The sequence below is a fragment of the Maylandia zebra genome, linkage group LG11 (assembly GCF_041146795.1).
Source record: "Maylandia zebra isolate NMK-2024a linkage group LG11, Mzebra_GT3a, whole genome shotgun sequence".
NCBI lineage: Eukaryota > Metazoa > Chordata > Actinopteri > Cichliformes > Cichlidae > Maylandia > Maylandia zebra.
Window position 1 is genome coordinate 12468513 of NC_135177.1, and position 19547 is coordinate 12488059.

Here is a 19547-nt window from a genome sequence, read left to right on the forward strand (position 1 = left end):
TTTTACTTTTACAAAGGAGACAGTCAAGAGGTAGATTTGTATGTGAATTCCACGGTAAACGTCTCCTTCTGCAGATATGTGGAATAAAATTACCTTTGGCTCCAGCGTCACTTAGGTTGAAAGACATGAATGTCTTTCTATCTCATATATTTATTTAGCTCAGTTATGACTAAATCTCAAAGCAGCAATATGACCCTCTTCACTTGGTTGCTCTTATAGGTGGGGCTCCTCACTCTCCATCCTCATTAGCACATTAGCGCTGAGCAAATAGAGTATCTGTAACCTCTGCAGAAGTGCTTTTCATACATGCTGTTATCCAGGAGAAAAAAACCCCAAACCAAAACAAAAACATTTATCATGTTCATAGTGGTAAACAGCTTCTTTATACTCTGACATGTTTCATATACCACTGCTGGTTAAAACGTGGACTGCCCGGTTTCCTGAGTTTACTTTTACTCACTTTTCTTGGGTGTTGCTAATTTCATGTATCTCTCATCTAAAACTTCAGTGTGGTATGTTGACAAAGACTCCAAATCCCTCATCTCTTTTCTTCATAGACAACAACTTTCACAATCAGTCACCTTATTACCTATATGACTGTCTAACACACTCAGGTTGCCATAAGCCCAGCACAACTGACTTTGCCCTGTTATTTTATTCTGCTGATGTCTTTGTTTAAGATTAGAAGATGGGAGCAATTCACGGCTGGATTTGGAAGCAGCTTCGCTTTTACACACCTTGGCTGTGATGCTGAGGATCCCCTGCCCCTCCCCTGGTGATCGGAGGGAGATCTGATAAAAGAGGCTGCTGTCTGCGCGTCATGGCCACAAGGAGAGAGCAGCGGTGAAAGCGGGACTGCGTCTCTGCGCTCCGATCAGTCCGCCTCCGCATGGCTCCGGTTTTATTATAAACTCTGCTGCCTTATTATTATTTTTCCGGACACAAACGCAGCATGATGCCGTTTGCTGTTTACAGCTTCACCGGTTATCTGTGCTGATTTTGTCTTAAGTTTTTAATACTTTCTTGTCTTGAAGCTTTTTAATTAGAAACACCGGAGGACCCTGGAGGCTTGGTAAGTTTGCAAATACAATTATATATATTTTCAAATGCAACTAATACATTTGCAGAATTTATTATTATTTATTATGATGATAAAGCTTTATTTTACATTTAAATGTGCAATAAATGCAACAAACAACTTATTTATTCAGCCTGCAACGAATTAACCCACAGTAAATAAGTTTCTAGTGTCTGGTTTATTTGCATTTCTTCTCCCACCCACCTCTGTATTAATATCGTTTAATTCCGGTTCTTTTGGTTTCTCACATCCGACTGTCTGATCCAAGAAGCATCACAGGTTTCTTCAAACGGAAAAATAATTGGCTATTTTTCTTTTTCACGTCGGCCATCCCGTTGGGACACAACCTCATTCGAACTGAATGCATGCAAATCCATTACCTCTGAATACTGATAGTATTATTTATTTACACGTAAAATGAATCTTCACGATTTAACTGCTATTATTAGTGTTATTACTCCTCTGAGAAGTAGGCCTACATTAAAAACAATAAAATAAACATGCATACATTTTTGTTCAAATTATTTGTTTTTGTTGGACAGCATTAAATTGAATAAATATTCGTTTCCATCGGAATATATTTAGGTCGGACAAATCTGCAATTTTATTTAGTTTTGATACTGAAAACGCTACGACTTTCAAAACTCGCGGGCGAGTTTCACGTCTACCCCCGTAAATCTGTGCATTGCTTCACGTTTGTCATATGATTTACAAGAAATTGGCTCTTACCTCGAAGCGAGTCCCAGCGAGCTTGTTAATATCGCTCCAGTATTTCCAATAACTGTAAATCCTGAGCTACTCAGTTGCACTTATATCATTTTCTTTTAATTATTATAGCCGAACTATTGAACTTGTGAATACAGTATATCATCAAAGAGCAAATAAAATCTAATAAAACGTGTAGTATATGAGCCGCACTGGAACGCATTTAGGGCTAATTGATTAGCTAATCGTGTTTTTAAAACAGCGGAGGAAAAAGTAAGAGGGGGGAAATGGCAACAAAAAAGAGCCTTGTTTTCAGTAAAGTTACTATTTTTGGGGAGACCACGACAACTGAAATCCAGCACTTTAAGACTGACTTCACATACTTCACAACCACACCCTGGTACGCCCACAAATATCTCCGGTGATATGGAGGTCATTTCCTGCAACCGTCTCACTGTGTATGCGACTTGACAGCTTGAGATGTGTATTAGGGACAACTTCAGGTCTTTTTGTAACCACTGTTTGCTTCTGTCTGTCTCAGTCATTCAGAATCCAGTGGATGTTTGCAGGGGAGCCTGTTTTTAGGAGCAGACACCTGAAAGGAAAAGAAGGGAAGGTGACATCCCTGATAGAGAGCAACATCAGCTGAGCCCAAACCAAGAGAAAAGCAAAGATGCTCGGGAGTGAAGGGGAGAGCAGTTCATATTCTTCTTCCAAAGACACGGCAGATGAGAGGCGCAAGTCTCCGGCTGTGGAGGGGGATGATCCGGTTGTTAGCAACAGGTACACGGAGCACGGGATGAGTGCTGACCGGTACTATATCCCATCCGCTATTTCTAAGCAAAGTCCCGAAGCAGCCAGTCATTGCTCTTTTATCCCCTACACCCCCAGCGGGGCGGTTTACACCCCGTCCAGTGCTGGAAGGTATCCCTCATCACTGCACCTGGGCTCCGTGTTGCAACCGGCCGGATTCCCTCCCTCAGCCCCCGGGCGCAGTCACATTAGTCCCACTTACCAGCTCGGACAGAGTCCCGGCTGCATCTACCCTCCATACACCAGCTCGGGCTCCGCTCTCGGTAACATGGCTCTACCCCCCGCCACCACCGGCCCGGGGGTGAGGTCCCAGGTTTATCTCTGCAACCGACCTCTATGGCTCAAGTTCCACCGACACCAGACAGAGATGATCATCACCAAGCAGGGCAGGTGAGATGGCAGGAAAAGTGTGCAAAGTTAGAGCCGAAGCTTTTCCCTTTAATTTCCTTTAACTGTCTGTCACTTTCTCTTATGTTCTTTTTCTTCTTCTTCTTTATTAGCAAAATATTTATTTTAATGTTCTGTTTCTTTGAATCCTCCCTCTCTGTTTTTTGCAGACGGATGTTCCCTTTCCTCAGCTTTAACATAGCTGGTCTCAGTGTGACAGCGCATTATAACGTGTTTGTGGAAGTGGTGCTTGCGGATCCAAACCACTGGAGATTTCAGGGGGGAAAGTGGGTCACCTGTGGGAAAGCGGACAACAGCAGCCAAGGTACCGAAAAGGGTACATAGTGCCTATTTTCTTTCTTTCTTTTTCTTTTTCTTTTTTTTTAAAGAAATATATTTTAAACTGAGTTGAATTCAACATTTCCCCTGCGATTTAAAAGCAAAATTCACCCGGATTTAAGACAATTTCATCCCCCAAAAGACTTTTTTTTCTGTTTAAAAACAAACAACAACAAAAAAGACAAACAAAGAAAAAGAAATTCGCTTATTTTATAGCCTAAGCCTAACTTCTCAACTAGGCCATGGAGCAAAAAATGGGTTCCCCAGCTTTTCCTAATGGAAAGTCCCATGTTTTCAGTAGAATTTTGTGTAATTTGTTTTGGAAATCTTGAGTTTAAATATTGGAAAATGTATTTCTCTTTATTTAAGGGAACAAAATCTATATCCACCCGGAGTCCCCAAACACAGGGGCTCACTGGATGAGACAAGAAATCTCCTTCAGTAAACTGAAACTCACAAACAACAAAGGGACGAGCCACAATACTTCACAGGTACTAAACTCAAAGCTGAAAATAACTAAAGGCCTGTAACCCTCAAAATAGGTTGCAAATGGCAAAACATTTTCCATTACACCAAACCTTCATTCAGTTGTTGTTTTCAATATAGATTAGTCTGTTTAATATAAACTGTAGTGATGTACTTTTACTATATTTTGTTTATTGGCACCTTGATAATTAATGTGGCACAATGAAAGCGTTTTGTATTCGGACTAATTCAGACTTGAAGAGCTAACTATATTGTTTGTTTTATTTTTTTAATTTGTGCTAGGAAGGAAATTAGTTTAGATATTTTTGTGTCTATGCAAAGATGATGTGATGAAATTAAACTACAGTAGTGCAAAAATAATGCTTAAGTCATATAATTGCAGGACACAAAGTTATTCACTGAAGCTTTTATAGATTAGAATTTTTTTTGTGAATAGCGGTGACGTTGGAAATTATAGAGTGCTTTAATTTTTTTTTCAAAATTAGCATTATTTTTTTTTTTTACGCAATAGATGATTGTTCTGCAATCCCTGCATAAGTACCAGCCAAGGCTGCACATTGTGGAGGTGACAGAGGATGGAGTGGAAGACCTTAACAGTGACCTTAAGACCCAGTGCTTTACTTTTCCAGAGACTCAGTTTATAGCAGTGACTGCCTACCAGAACACGGATGTAAGTGTGGAAAAACTCCGGCCTCCCTTGGTGGTTGTTGTTTTTTGTTTTTGTTTTTTTTTTAATTTTATTTTAGATATAAGCTCCCATTAATAGGTCCTCAGAGCCATATGCATGCATTATATTTAATTATTTACATACTGCATATTATAGCTTTTTAATCAGTTTAGAATTCCCATTTATTAAAACTTGTTCAGTTGGCATGGGAAGCCATTTCTAACTTTAATCAGCCACAGTTTTCCAAAGCAAGCTAAACATGAGGTCTATAGCTACACAAGCATGATGCTCCTTTATTCTTTGCTTTTCCAAATCTAAAATGTAGCTTAACCTTCGGCTGTGCCTTGTTTTAGATCACGCAGCTGAAAATTGATCACAACCCTTTTGCCAAAGGATTCAGAGACAATTATGATTCGTGAGTATTTTCTATGCGCTTACATTGCTGTGCATCTCTTTCAAAGCAAACAAATACATCATACTGTGGCTACACCAACTAATTGTGAAAGAACTTTCACATTGAACTGTCTTGACCTCATGTCTTATAAGTACATTTATTTATTTAATTTTTAGGATGTACACAGCTCCAGAGAATGACCGCCTTACACCGTCTCCTACGGACTCTCCCCGTGCCCACCAGATTGTCCCTGGCACCCGCTACGCGATGCAGCCCCTCTTCCAGGATCAGTTTGTCAACAACCTTCCTCAGAATCGCTTCTACAACAGTGAGAGAGCTGTACCGCAGACTAACAGCCTCCTCTCGCCTCAGTCAGAAGACGCAGCTTCGCAGAGGTGGTTTGTCACCTCAGTGCAGCAAGGGGGAAGTAGCAGTGGCACCACCAACAAGCTAGATCTGACACCCTATGAGGGAGAATATTCAAGTTCCCTGCTTCCTTATGGTATCAAATCACTGCCCATGCCTACTTCTCACGCTCTTAGCTACTACCCAGACTCCCCATTTACTACAATGTCTGCAGGGTGGGGGTCTAGAGCAGCATACCAAAGAAAAGTCACATCCAGTCTGCCTTGGTCCCCCAGACCCAGCCCCACTGCCAGTTTCCCAGAAGACTCAGAAAAGGTTAAAGCACAGATGGAAGAGGAGGTGAATGGTAGCGGAGCCCTGATCAGCTCCTGGACAGACCCACAACCATCAGCTCTTTCCTTAGACAAGACCAATTCCTATTCTCTGGGCTGCAAAAGAAGGCGTGTGTCTCTCACTGGTCCAAGCACGGAGGACTCCTCCAGCAACACCAAGTGTGAGGACTTGGTCTCTGTTCCCACCAACAATGGCTACAGCAAGGAAGCCCCCCCATCCAAAAGCATGGCAGCTTACTATCCATTTTACACAAACCCTTAAACGTTTGTTTGGTCTTCATCTGCTACCATGAATGAGAAATATTGTTTTAGCATTTTTTTTGTTGTTGTTGTTTTTGTTATATGAAGACCCTTATTTTGTGTTGGCAGTGATAAATGTCTTTTTGTTTCTTTTGTGGCAAGACAGAAAATGATGAAGAAAAATTATGGCATTACAAGAAATGCACGTGGTACGATGAGCGTCTCCGTCTTAAGGCTTTTTGTTTGTTCCCAAACCATATATATATATTTTTAACTCCCCTTTTATTGAACTGAAATTTACAAAGTGCCAAAGCATTCGTTTAAGGTGCCCTGTTTTTTTTTTTTTGTTTTGTTTTTTAAAGTGTGTTACATTTCATTGTTGCATACATTTATGTATCTACCCTTACACTGAGATTAAGCTATGTGTTTACAGATTATATATTGAAGGCCTGTTCATATGAAATGTGTGCATTCTTAAATATATGAGAACAATATGCTGTATATACCTTAAATGCAAAGTTCAACTATTTGATAATAAAAGGCACACATGTTATGTTGAGTTTCGATGTGGTTATTTCAAGTGAGTGGAGACTGCTAAGCCTCTGCTTAAATACAGTGTACTGTGCATTTAGTATTTGTTTGGTGTAGGTTGTGAATGCAACTGAGAAATACTTTCTGCAATTACTCACGAGGCGTGTGTAGGAGATGAAAAATGAAGAACGGCGCCACTCAGCAGTGTGATTTTTCTGTGGACTTTGGCGCACTCTAGTGGTCTTTTTCTGTAATGGCGGCTATTACAAATGATTAGCCTGTTGAGTTGAACGTCTACTCCATCCCATGTTCACTCCAGAGAAGCCTAAAGCAGAAGTGTTTATAGATTTACCCGTTTTAGAAAGATTTCAGGTATTTTTCCGTTAGTGTAAGCGCGTACGCCGTACTTATCTTACCTATTTCCGCTTCAGATATGATGCCCGGCTTTATGAAGGTGTAAATAGCTGTAGTTTCTAAGGGTAAAAAAAACAAAAACAAACTAAACTAAACTAAAAAAACATGCACTTGGTTGAAATTAATGTTAAAGCAAAGCTTAGGCTTTGAAAAATAAGCCGGCCACGTCTTTCTCGCCTGTTTTAGGGGGTTGTTTTGAAACCTGGCAACCCGACTAGTATCCAGCAGGAGCCACCAGAGTCAACGGAGAGTTGACTGGGGCAACAGCACAGCGCATAGCTCACATTGTTTATACAGGTTTGCCCCACATAACGAGAAAACTCTTTGCTTTACCCTTTGCGACTGACAATTCACTCACAAGGCCAGGTGTACAACAGCAAGATGTACAATCAGTGTAAGTCGAAATACTTGTTATTCATTGTTTACGGAGTTTTTCAACTGTACTTGCTACCGTCAAGTTGGCTAGCATCGAGATTAGCACGCTAGCTCAGCCAGCCTCTAGCGTGTACACTGACGTTGGTCAACGCAGATGCTAGCGTCATGAGGTTTTTTGTTTTTGAATATTATATAGCTAGCAAAGCAGCAGAGTGTTTTGTCAGTACCAGTGGCATTATCGACAAAAGGAATGGTTTGCAGCTAACGTTTTCTAAGGTTGGTTGTCGGCAGATTGGTTTTATTTTTAACCAGCAGTGGAACAAAGCGTTATCGGGGTCTGTTCATTAACACAACATGACACGCTGTCGTCGATTTTCTGCTAGCGAAAATGGTAAACACCGCACGACGTGGATACAGGCCTGCATGAAGTAGTTTAGTGACAAGTGGCGGCTACATGGAATAACGTTTTTATTTTTCTCATGTTAACGCTAGCTGTTGCTGTGAGCTTTAGTTAGATGTGGTTGGTTGAAGCTGTAACGGGGGAGTGTCGTTGACTGTTGTAAGATAGGTTAATGCTGTAGTTATTCATTTAGAGAGCAAGCTCGTTGAGTAATATGTGTTACAAACTATGAGATTATATAACTGTTCAAAGATCAGGTGTTTTTCTTTCTTGCTTTTTTTGTATGCCAAGGTGGTATACTGTTTGTCTTGCTTTGTGATGGTGTCTGGCCACTGGGGTAATCACATGGCACACGCCTGATCTAAGGTGGTGTTCACTTCCACTGGCTGGTCTGTTTACATGATGGATAGCGTTATTTAAATGTACGACAATGATCGCAGGGGATGATTTCACATGTTAAAATGGTCGATATTAGCACACGTAAATGTAGACAGTATTTACCAACTGAATAAATGATAAATCATTCATATATGTAATACTTGTTTATTTTCCACCTGCCTCCATTCTACCAATCTTACTAAAGAGTGAAAACACGTCTGTGCCATATTGCTATTCTAATTGATGAATAGATAACCACGTCATAACTTTGGTATTCGTTTTGTTACAGTTAATAACACACTTTCCCAGAAGACTACCAAAGGTCTCACTCTTATCTTCCTTACTTAGTTTAAAGATTGACTGATTAGAACAGTGTGTCAGACCTGTCCACGGTCTTGACTCTGTTTATATAACAGCGCAAATAGTTAGCTGTCTTCAGTTACTTACTAACCTATGGAATGCTTGGTATTAATGGGAGATGGGGATTTTCGGTGAGTATTCATTCCTTCCATTGCACACATAACTTGTCTCCACCAGTGAGAATTTTGTTATTGGGAAATTGAATGCGTGTTATTATAAAAACAAATTATGCTGTGTCCTGTGTTCGGTCTGCTGCCGCTTACTAAAAATACATAAAGGTATCACATTGCCCTGACGGTCGTGACCATATGGTGCCCTGGTGGAAGCGGAAAGCGGACTTGCTGTGTGCTATTCTTCAGTTGAGGATATCTTGCTTCATAATGAGCCCTGGCCTCAGTGGGATGAGTAGCTTTGGCACAGTGAAGCGGAAACTCCTGGTGATGCCAGAGGAAGCCTTGTCCATCTCTGTGTGGGCTTTGTCCTCACTATGTTTAGGTATTCAAAAAAATATATAAATAAATTCAAAAAAATAAAAAGAGAAACAGGGAGCTGGTTTACAGTGCAGTGGTGATGCTGACGCAGGAGCTTGTGGCAGAGCAGCCCGAGCACCCTTGAAGACTGAATTCTTGTTTTGTGACCAGAGGGAGTGGAAGTCAGCTGTACAAAACGAGGCAAAGTTGCTTTTCCTGAAACTGGTGAAAATATTTTTGATTTATTGGGATGATGTGGAAACTTGTATGACCGACAAACCTCTTGACCATTTTCTCGCTTGAAGAGCCTTGTTGGGCTCAGGCATAAAGACGTTTTACTCCCAATTTTTTGTCTTTTTATTAGGACATGCAGTATGCTGGCTTATTGGACTTGAACAGGTGGAAGACGACTTAAGAGGCTGCTGTCCCAGTCAGACCTTTGGACCCACGGTAGGGGACGAAATGGGGAACACAGCGACCAAGTTCCGTAAGGCTCTCATCAATGGAGATGAACTGCTGGCTTGCCAACTGTATGAGAGCAACCCACAGTTCAAGGAGGCTCTAGATCCCAACTCTACATATGGAGAGTCCTATCAGCACAACACTCCACTGCACTATGCTGCCCGGCACGCCATGACACGCCTACTCAGGTTAGGATATGGCCCAAATAAAAACAAATACGCAAGCAGACAGAATGTATACTTCATATTTTTGAGTGTTGTCAGTGAGGAAAAATTGTTATTCTGACAGGGCCTGATAATGATTGGGTCATAGATGGTTCTCAAGCTTTATGTCTAGTAACCCTTAACCTGACTTCTTCTCTTTTTTTATCACTCAATGGCAGCTTATTCCATCTTTTCACTTTTGCTGTATTTTAAAATTCAGTTTTTCTTTTTTCATGTTTTTTTTTTCCTCTATATGTCTCTGTCCCATCTGTGTCTCTACATAGCCATCTGTTAGCAGCTCTCAGGAATGCAACATGCTGAGCTGGAATAGAATGACGTTCCAAGAGCTTCCTATCTGACAAGCTAACAGTGCAGACTGTGCTTGTTTTTATCCCACTCTGGCCTTACTCTTAAAAAAACAAGAACAGTAGTTTAAGTCATATAACTGGTTGTATAGCTATAATTCTAGTTTATGGTTTTCACAAAAGCAATGAAATGTTGAAATCTAAACTATTTTGGGAAGGAATTGACCTGCGTTGCAGTATACAGCTCTCCTTTTTTAGAATATTGTGCAGTTAAAATGCTGTAAAATATTCAGTTACACGAAAAGCTACATGCACTATGCATAACTCGTGTTTTTTTATCTTAAAAAAAAAATCATGTTTACGTTCTGAATCAGCACTGATGTCATAAGAATTTGCAGTCTGTTGACAGTATCCCACAAAAGACAACGCATTACAATTTAACCATCTTGTCATGTTGTTATTCTCTTTTAGGTCTTTTCTCCTAAGCAAAGATGGCAATCCTAACAAGCGCAACGTGCACAATGAGACATCTCTGCACCTTCTCTGCATGGGGCCTCAGATCCTGACTTCAGAGGGAGCTTTGCATCCCCGCATCTCAAGGCCATACGAAGACGAACAGCGACGAGGGGAATGCCTTCAGATCGTGCTAGCATGGACAGGAGCTAAGCTGGATCATGGAGAGTATGAAAGGGCTGATGTCAATGCCACTGACAACAAGAAAAACACTTGCCTACACTATGCTGCTGCCTCAGGCATGAAGACTTGTGTTGAGGTGAGATTATAACAAAAAGATATTGCAGATATTTTCTCTGGGCTAGTGTAAAATTTTCTTAAGTGTGAAATTTTTGGGGGGTTATGATCAAAGCCTCTGTAGCTGTAAACTGACCAGTTTCACTAAGACAAGGGCAGAGAGTATATGAGGGGAAGGATAATAAATGAGACCAGAGTAACTCTGATGCTCACACACATCATTCAGTGTCTGCTCTTTTGTGTAATGAATATTTGTAGAATAGATCCTCACGTGTGGCCTTGTCCTAGAGTCAATCTTGACCTTCGGTAGGGAACTGTAATTTGCATCTTCTCATTCGCCCTCGCTGGTGAGTTTTTGGAAGATGCTGTGGAACACGGTACAACTTAATTAATCTCCTGGACAGCTCACACCAGATATAACAGTCAAATAGATTACGCGTGACTTTATTGTTATTGCATGTAATAGAACAAAATTACAAATGCTGCTCTTAAAATGTGCTTCAGGAAAGGCAAGCAGCCAATAGTTGGGAAATCCCCAGAAAGAACTGCTGTACAGCTGGTACTAATTTTAAATGATCGCATTTCTGCACACTGTCATTTATTTAGATGACTCTTCATTATAGAAATATTATTGTTGCCTTCACTCTAATTTCCCCCCAGAATCCATGCAGTTTATTACAAAATGCAATTTGCACCATGTGCAGAACATAATGTCGAGGCTGGCGATGCAGACAGGTATGTTGTGACAGAAAAAGAGACACCCTACTTCCAGGGTGTCAAGAAATGCCATTCACAGACAGTTTAAAAAAGTAGACTCAAGCACAGAAATGACAGTTACCAACAGAAGCCACCACCCCCCAAAAGACACATTATTAACGTGTGTGTTTTTCTTGTACTGCTCTCAATATTACCTGAGCTCCTTTAATTGGCACTTGATCATCAAGACTTAGTGTGCCATACTCTACAAAGAACTTTGAAGTAAAGTGGATATAAGTGAACTCTTTTTCAGTTTTCTCGAGGTGGGTAAGTTGTTGCTATTTTTTTTTTTTTTACTGAAGTCATAATTGCAGTCTATATCAAAATAACTGTAATTACTGTTTCATGCCTTAATTGTGGATACTTTCCTCTGATTACTGTTACAGGGTGAGTGGTACTCCACTGTGCAAGTAAGCACAGGTGTTTGGAACTACATATATAGTCAGCGAGCTTTAGTATCTGTTCTTGAATGCACGATGTGTGCCATTGTTCAATGCCAGATATTCCTCTTGTTTCTTCGTGCTCAGATGCTGGTGCAGAGAGAAGCGGACTTGTTTGCGGAGAATGAAAACCGCGAGACTCCATGTGACTCTGCAGAGAAGCAGCACCACAAGGAGTTGGCCCTGCGCCTGGAGTCGCAGATGGTCTTCTCTCTTGCCCCTGAGGCAGAGGGTATTGAGGCAGAATATGCAGCCCTAGATCGAAGAGAGGTACAGTATAACACACCAACAAGGAGTGGGTGTATAGCTTTCAGTTTATCACCCTCAGCTGGTGTGACTTAAAATGTTATTAGAACCAAACTTTAGTCCACAGCATGCTGTTTAAAAAAATCCCCCCAAAAAGTAATTTCACTGTTGTTGCTGTATTAGGTCAAACTGTTTTAAATGAGCTACCCTGGTCATCCTAGCCTGGCTGATCCCACACAGCTTCTGTATTGTTACACTTGATTCGTCCTTATAACCCTTTAGCTACATAAGTAAGGAATAGAAGCAACATATGATGGTAACTTTGCTCTTGGAAAAATCCACTAGTTGACTGTATTTCAGTGTTTACATTTTTGCAGGAGTTAGTCACATTCTTTACTTGAACTTGTTTTGGTTGGACACAAACAGACTCACAAATTACTCACACAAAACAGTCTAGCTTAAAACATGTGATCATCATCATCAGTTTTAGTTCTCTGGGTCTGGCTAAGTCCTGTGTCAGCAATCATTTATGTTTCAGGTGGTTGTAGTACTTATTTTCTCTTTATTTTCTCTTCCCCTTTTTTCACAATCTTTCTTTCCTACCATTATTTCACCCATCACCCTTTTCCCCAATCTCACCCACTGTTGTCCTCTTGTCTCTTTCTTTACCTTTCTCTGACAACCTGTCTTTTTTTTCCTTTTACTTCTTATCTTTGTCCTTACATTTCCTCTCTTATTATGTTCTTGTCAACCCTTTACTCTAGTTGTACGAGGGCCTGCGGCCACAGGATCTTCGGAAGCTGAAGGACATGCTGATAGTGGAGACAGCTGACATGCTACAAGCCCCTCTTTTCACTGCAGAAGCACTGCTACGTGCCCATGGTACTATTAAACAAACACAGTACTGGTTGTCCTTTCAATTATTTGGACTAGTAATATCCTGACAGCTTAATGGGTAAACATAGTAACATAGTAGTTAAACAAATGACATACATAGTTAAAGTATATGGACAAGGAAGCATTTGATACACTGGTTAGATTTAATTTAACACCACATAAAACACTTTTCAACACTTTTCAATATATATACACACACATCCATACATACACTTTAGTGGACGAGGTAAGTATACCCTTGGCCATGATTTGCATAATTGTTCACCTGTCTCAGATATTGGCTTATTAAAGTCTTTGACCGCTCTTCCATACAAATCCTGTCAGTTACAGAATGTTTAATCTAAGGTTTCTCTTACACACTGCCTGTTTTAAAATCCACACGACATTTCAGTGGGATTCAGACCAATAAGCAGGATCCTCTCAATAAGCAAGGCACGTCTGCATTGCAGTTCAGATTTTCCCTGCATCTTATTGTAAATGAACGCCTTTTGACACCAGTAGTAAGAAATGGCTGAAGACCCTTTGATGAAATGTTGTGGTATTTTTATTATACTTTTTATGTTGTTCTGTTTGGGTTTAATTTGCTGGAGCAAGGAGTCTGGTACAAATTGGCAGCTGTTTAATACAGTGGAATGACCGATCTTGAGAATAACTTCAAGACTTTTTTATGTCTTAGCAGACTTAGATATCTCCAGCCTTTTGCTGCAGACCTCAGACCTAAACATGACACCACACAATTTAATAGCTTGTAAGACCAAACCAAACAAGCTTAAAATAAGAAAAGCTTCTCCTGGTCACTCTCTAAGGAGGTTCTGTGTATCGGCACCTAATGTGAAACCCTGATTCTAATCTTGTGGCTGTGATGCTGTGAAAATGTGTAACGGTGCATTTTACATGGGGTTACCATGCTTTTTAAATGTAGAAATGACTACAAAATAGAAAATACAGAAAGTGTTTTTTGTATTTGGATAAGGGATTTATTTTCTATAAATATGCAGTACGCTGAAAGAATTGGACTTGTTCTGTTGTCACTGGAGAGAGCTTTTACATGATCTAAATGTAGTTTTAGTGAGCGTATTCATTTCAACAAACAATTTGAGAACAAACACTGCTTAATTAGGTTACTTAGGCTCGCGCCTGATTTACTGTAAATAAGATTAAATAATCCGCAGCGTGAACCATGGATTTTTATGTAAAATCCTTGGCACGTCTAATTTATTTTTATTACATTCTGTTATGTTTTTCCTAGAAATAGTAGTGTGCTGCAGAGAAAATATGCTTTCCTGAATTTGTCTTAATTACTTCACTCTTAACTTAGGCCTGGCCAAGTACTGAGTAAATATATCAGATTTTATTATACTTGCAGTCTTAACCCACCAGTTTTCAAACTTGCTTCATTTACAGCTGGACACAAGATAGTGTGTTCAAGTGTTTCTGAAAGTTTTACTGATTTGAGGCTTTTGTAAATCGTTACTTCAGACAACTTGGCAAAAATGTTTTTGTATGACTTCACCACCTCATTTTTTTAATTAAATGGGCTTAAGGGCTGTCTGTTGAGCTGTGTGCTACATATGAGACACACTTTTAAGAGCTCAGAGGCGGGAGATTGACCCCAGAATGGTGCTATATTTATTCAGTTTTATCATGGGACTGCTGAAACATTTCAGCATTTTGCATGTCCTGGAGAAGGGTTTTTGTACTCGCATGTCATTTCATTTCGAAAAAGCCTCATTTCCACAATTTGTAACAATCTCTTATCGTCTCCTCATTGCTCGTCTGCTGAACTGCTTGCTTTTCCATCTTTCTTTGTTCCTGACAATTTGTATTTCCCAACTAATTTTTGATATTTAAGACTAAATGTGAAGACTTCACTTTCAGACTCTATATAATGGCTAAAGGCTTTAAGATAGGGCCATACACATTGATTAGTTTTAATTGAATGGAGCTAGATTGGGATGGGGGTTGTTACGACATTCATTATCTAAAGGAGGCCATTTAGAGCGTTAGTCATTTGATTGGTGGCAAACCTGTCTTGAGGCTGATAATGGCCTAATTGCACAGTTGACCTGGTCGTGTTCCTTATTTTAGGAGGGTAGACTATTTGGACTCGGGCACAGTCCACAAGTCATCCAATATTTATACTGAGAGCCTCTCAAATCTGTCCGTGTCCTGATGCGAGATTAAACAGCTATTCTAAAACAGAAAACCAGATGGCAGCAGGTCTTTGTTGTTGGCAGTTTAAAAGGCTTAAATGCTGGTGGCTACTGGACTATTTCTATTGAGAATCCACACAAATGTAAAATGAGATTCACTGAAATGCATTTTTTGTCCATGAAATTCAAACTTAAGTCTTGTTTTGACAGGTTAAATGGGAATTCATATATTCAGTATGTTATGTCTGTTTTAGGCCTAATCATAAAGTATTGTAAAAAAATGTAATCTTCAAACAGTCAGAAAATGTTTTTAATTGGCCCTGCTACATTGCGTACTTCTTATTTGTGTCTTGACAATAACTTGCGTGTTTATAGTTGCTAGTGAAAGGAAAAAAGTCTTTTCTTTATCTTCCATTTTGTGCTTCACAGAAAGTAGGTTCTGTGAATTGATATTGGACTCTGCGCTGTAGCTGGCAGGCTTTGAGCTCTTCAGAGCAGATCACCACATTTTTGGCAAGAGGAAAGGTTGTAGAATCTGTTTTCACACTAACAACAGCCGGCGCGATGATTAAACATCACTGTTCTCCTGATCTGGAATCGTTCTTCCCATTCTGTAAACCCGTCTACTTCCACCGTGAGTTTGCCTCATATTTTCTTGGGTGGTTTTTTAAAATTGTCAGCATTCACATTTCACTGCCACCAGCAACTGTGCAGGAGACACAACAATGCTGTATATGGAGTGGAAAAACCTGAATTCTGCTGATAATGTCCTTAGTAACTTAAATAAAGATAGTAAACTAACTGCCTTCCCAAAGGGCAGGACATTCTGGATCACTATCATACTATAGTGAGCAGTTCCTGTCCCATCACCACTTGTGCTTTCAGTTGTTACTCTGGTCATAACACACCTGATTCCTGCATAAAGAAATACTCTTTCTGAAGCTTCTTTTTTCCTTAGATCGTCATTTTGTCTCTTTTACATCAACTTTATTTTATTCAAACATCCCATCAGCACTTACTAAATGAACCAATACAGTGGGGCAAAAAAGTATTTAGTCAGCCACCGATTGTGCAAGTTCCCCCACTTAAAATGATGACAGAGGTCAGTAATTTGCACCAGAGGTACACTTCAACTGTGAGAGACAGAATGTGAAAAAAAAATCCATGAATTCACATGGTAGGATTTGTAAAGAATTTATTCGTAAATTAGGGTGGAAAATAAGTATTTGGTCACCTCAAACAAGGAAAATCTCTGGCTCTCACAGACCTGTAATGTCTTCTGTAAGAAGCTTTTCTGTCCCCCACTCGTTACCTGTATGAATGGCACCTGTTTGAACTCATCATCTGTATAAAAGACACCTGTCCACAGCCCCAAACAGTCAGACTCCAAACTCCGCCATGGCCAAGACCAAAGAGCTTTCGAAGGACACCAGGAAAAGTATTGTAGACCTGCACCAGACTGGGAAGAGTGAATCTACAATAGGCAAGCAGCTTGGTGTGAAAAAATCAACTGTGGGAGCAATCATCAGAAAATGGAAGACATACAAGACCACTGATAATCTCCCTCGATCTGGGGCTCCACGCAAGATCTCATCCCGTGGGGTCAAAATGATCATGAGAACGGTGAGCAAAGATCCCAGAACCACACGGGGGGACCTGGTGAATGACCTGCAGAGAGCTGGGACCAAAGTAACAAAGGTCAGCATCAGTAACACACTACAACGGCAGGGAATCAAATCCCGCAGTGCCAGACGTGTTCCGCTGCTGAAGCCAGTGCATGTCCAGGCCCGTCTGAAGTTTGCCAGAGAGCACATGGATGATACAGCAGAGGATTGGGAGAATGTCATGTGGTCAGATGAAACCAAAGTAGAACTTTTTGGTATAAACTCAACTCGTCGTGTTTGGAGGAAGAAGAATACTGAGTTGCATCCCAAGAACACCATACCTACTGTGAAGCATGGGGGTGGAAACATCATGCTATGGGGCTGTTTTTCTGCCAAGGGGACAGGACGACTGATCCGTGTTAAGGACAGAATGAATGGGGCCATGTATCGTGAGATTTTGAGCCAAAACCTCCTTCCATCAGTGAGAACTTTGAAGATGAAACGAGGCTGGGTCTTCCAACATGACAATGATCCAAAACACACCGCCCGGGCAACAAAGGAGTGGCTCCGTAAGAAGCATTTGAAAGTCCTGGAGTGGCCTAGCCAGTCTCCAGACCTCAACCCCATAGAAAATCTGTGGCGGGAGTTGAAAGTCCGTGTTGCTCGGCGACAGCCCCAAAACATCACTGCTCTCGAGAAGATCTGCATGGAGGAATGGGCCAAAATACCAGCTACTGTGTGTGCAAACCTGGTAAAGACCTATAGTAAACGTTTGACCTCTGTTATTGCCAACAAAGGTTATGTTACAAAGTATTGAGTTGTATTTTTGTTATTGACCAAATGCTTATTTTCCACCCTGATTTACGAATAAATTCTTTACAAATCCTACCATGTGGATTCATGGATTTTTTTTTCACATTCTGTCTCTCACAGTTGAAGTGTACCTCTGGTGTAAATTACTGACCTCTGTCATCATTTTAGGTGGGGGAACTTGCACAATCGGTGGCTGACTAAATACTTTTTTGCCCCACTGTAATTTGCTCTTAGATCCTGAGCTATCCTGTGTCAGTGTCAGGAATAATTTATTACAAGTAATTAAGTTATCTCTGTTGTGTCACATGCATAAATGCACACAGCTTTTAGGAAGCTTGTGCATTGATTCTGCTGCTGTCTGATGCTTCAGTTATTTAAATAAACTCATGAAAAAAACTTTAAGAAATACGGCAGCAACCAATTAACTTCAGCACCTTGTTACAATTTTTTTTAAGCCACACACAAGGATCATCGTAAACTTTTTGTTAGACAACAGGTATCAAGTTATCTTATAAAAATGTGTGTCTGACTTCCAGTCCATCAGCACCTATTGCACTGCGTTGTTTCCCCTTTAAAAGTTCTCTGCATACCGACATCTGCACCTCCAGTCACTGGTCTGATCGTTCGGATCAAAACATCATGCCACAAGCAGAGTTTCATTCTCTAGGTAGTATATACTAAAATAAGATGTCTTTTTTGTGTCAGATTGGGACCGAGAGAAGCTCTTAGAAGCCTGGATGGCCAATGCGGCGGAGTGCTGCCAACGCTCAGGTGTGCAAATGCCCAACCCACCCCCAAGTGGTTGCAATGCTTGGGACACCTTACCTTCTCCCCGGACGCCTAGGACCACCCGCTCCTCCATCACTTCACCAGACCAAATCAGCCTCATGCCTGCTGATGAGGAGTCTTCTCTGGTAAGACAAGATGGCTCTTGTTTACTGCTACATCCTGAACTGATAAAGCTAGACAAATTAATTTATAAGGTGGATGTAACTAAATACGCTTTTTAAATCACTACATTAGGGTTGAAATCCACTTGCCATTTTTTTTCTTTTTTTGCTGAAAACACTGTGACAGCTCTAGATTGATAAATGTAGGTCAGTAAATGGAGAAAAAAGTTTTAGCCATTGTTTAACTGTACTTATTGATAAAGAACGATCAAATGAAAAAGGATCACAGTCGGCCACAGCATGTTTTCCTGACTGATGCTCCTATAGCAGCAGGGGATAGCTTTAGGCACGGAGGTGCATAGATTAACTGGCAGCATTCCCATAAAATGTGTATAGCAGTGCATATTTAAATAAAATTCATGGAGTCCCAAGATTTTCTGAAGTGTTTCAGCTGAATTCTTTAAAATTTTATGATCACAGATGTCTTTCTGCATAATGATTCACTCTTTCCCAGTAAATATATGTTGCTAGAAGTCATTAGTATTCATGCCAGTGGTCTACCTTGCAAACATAAACAGAAGCAGGGCTTCCTTTTCTCATATGTCATCCAGTGTTTTGTCAGTTATCATGTAGGCAAGTCCTGAACAGTGTTGAGTTTTGTTATGCTATATAAAATATGCTAATTTAAGATACGACATCCTTCATGTTGCGCTTTCCTTCTTTATCAAACATGATTGACGGCTGCACATGTCGTATGTTATATTATGTTATATTACTGCTGTATGTTTGGGCACGTCTCACTAAAGATGTCATGTTATTGTTTTCACAGTTTTAACATTGTTACACGTAAGGGAGAGTGTTGACTCTCGTGCGACTGTTTTGTGGGGGTGGGTAGTCCGCAGTGATGCCACCACCAGGGGTTAGTTTTAAACTAATTAAAAATACTGGAAAGTTTTTTAAACACTTACAGAAGGTGAGTGAATTGTGATCAACTGTAGCTGCTAGACACTTACAGTCTGCACTGAGATATAATGGGGGTGCATACATTTCGTAAGTAAAATAGTTTTGGTTTTCCCTCCTTTGGCCTTTTGGGTGAAAGGTTGAGGGAGGTAGTGGTAGTTCAGTCACTGTAGATAATTATTTTTTCAGCTTTCAACAACTACACCTCCCACAGCATTAAAGTGTGCTCTCTAAGCTTCATGAAAGGTGTATTTTCCACCAGTGTTTTTACAAAGCCTGCAGTGAGGGAAAGGAACCTTATTGCCCTCTTGCTGTGAAAGGAGCTGTAAACTC

At 40.4% G+C, this 19547-nt stretch overlaps 2 protein-coding genes across 4 annotated transcripts in view; both read left to right on the forward strand.

Moving 5' to 3' along the window:
* The first annotated feature begins 845 nt into the window (after positions 1 to 845).
* eomesb (eomesodermin homolog b) lies at positions 846 to 6346 on the forward strand. The gene is made up of 7 exons (XM_004568065.4): positions 846 to 1072; positions 2325 to 2986; positions 3154 to 3308; positions 3692 to 3813; positions 4320 to 4478; positions 4829 to 4890; positions 5046 to 6346. Exons 2-7 carry the CDS (start codon positions 2457 to 2459, stop codon positions 5827 to 5829), a joined length of 1812 nt encoding a protein of 603 aa, XP_004568122.2. The 5' UTR covers positions 846 to 1072; positions 2325 to 2456; the 3' UTR covers positions 5830 to 6346.
* Positions 6347 to 6992: 646 nt separating this feature from the next.
* The window catches only part of ankib1b (ankyrin repeat and IBR domain containing 1b), a 34807-nt gene continuing 22252 nt past the window's right edge, over positions 6993 to 19547 (forward strand). The window contains exons 1-6 of one of the 3 annotated variants that reach the window (XM_004568069.4): positions 6993 to 7146; positions 9100 to 9385; positions 10177 to 10477; positions 11739 to 11921; positions 12662 to 12779; positions 18070 to 18278. In XM_004568069.4, the coding sequence (XP_004568126.1) occupies positions 9198 to 9385; positions 10177 to 10477; positions 11739 to 11921; positions 12662 to 12779; positions 18070 to 18278 (999 nt within the window). In that variant the 5' untranslated portion in view covers positions 6993 to 7146; positions 9100 to 9197. The other 2 variants (XM_004568070.5, XM_076889794.1) reach the window with 2 other exon arrangements.

What these genes read in the sequence shown, in the direction of transcription:
- eomesb (XM_004568065.4), top strand. Translation starts at nt 2,457, where the DNA reads ATGCTCGGGAGTGAAGGGGAGAGCAGTTCATATTCTTCTTCCAAAGAC. An exon ending in CGAGCCACAATACTTCACAG is followed by an intron (nt 3,814 to 4,319) that starts GTACTAAACTCA and finishes TTTACGCAATAG; the next exon opens with ATGATTGTTCTGCAATCCCT. An exon ending in CTGCCTACCAGAACACGGAT is followed by an intron (nt 4,479 to 4,828) that starts GTAAGTGTGGAA and finishes GCCTTGTTTTAG; the next exon opens with ATCACGCAGCTGAAAATTGA.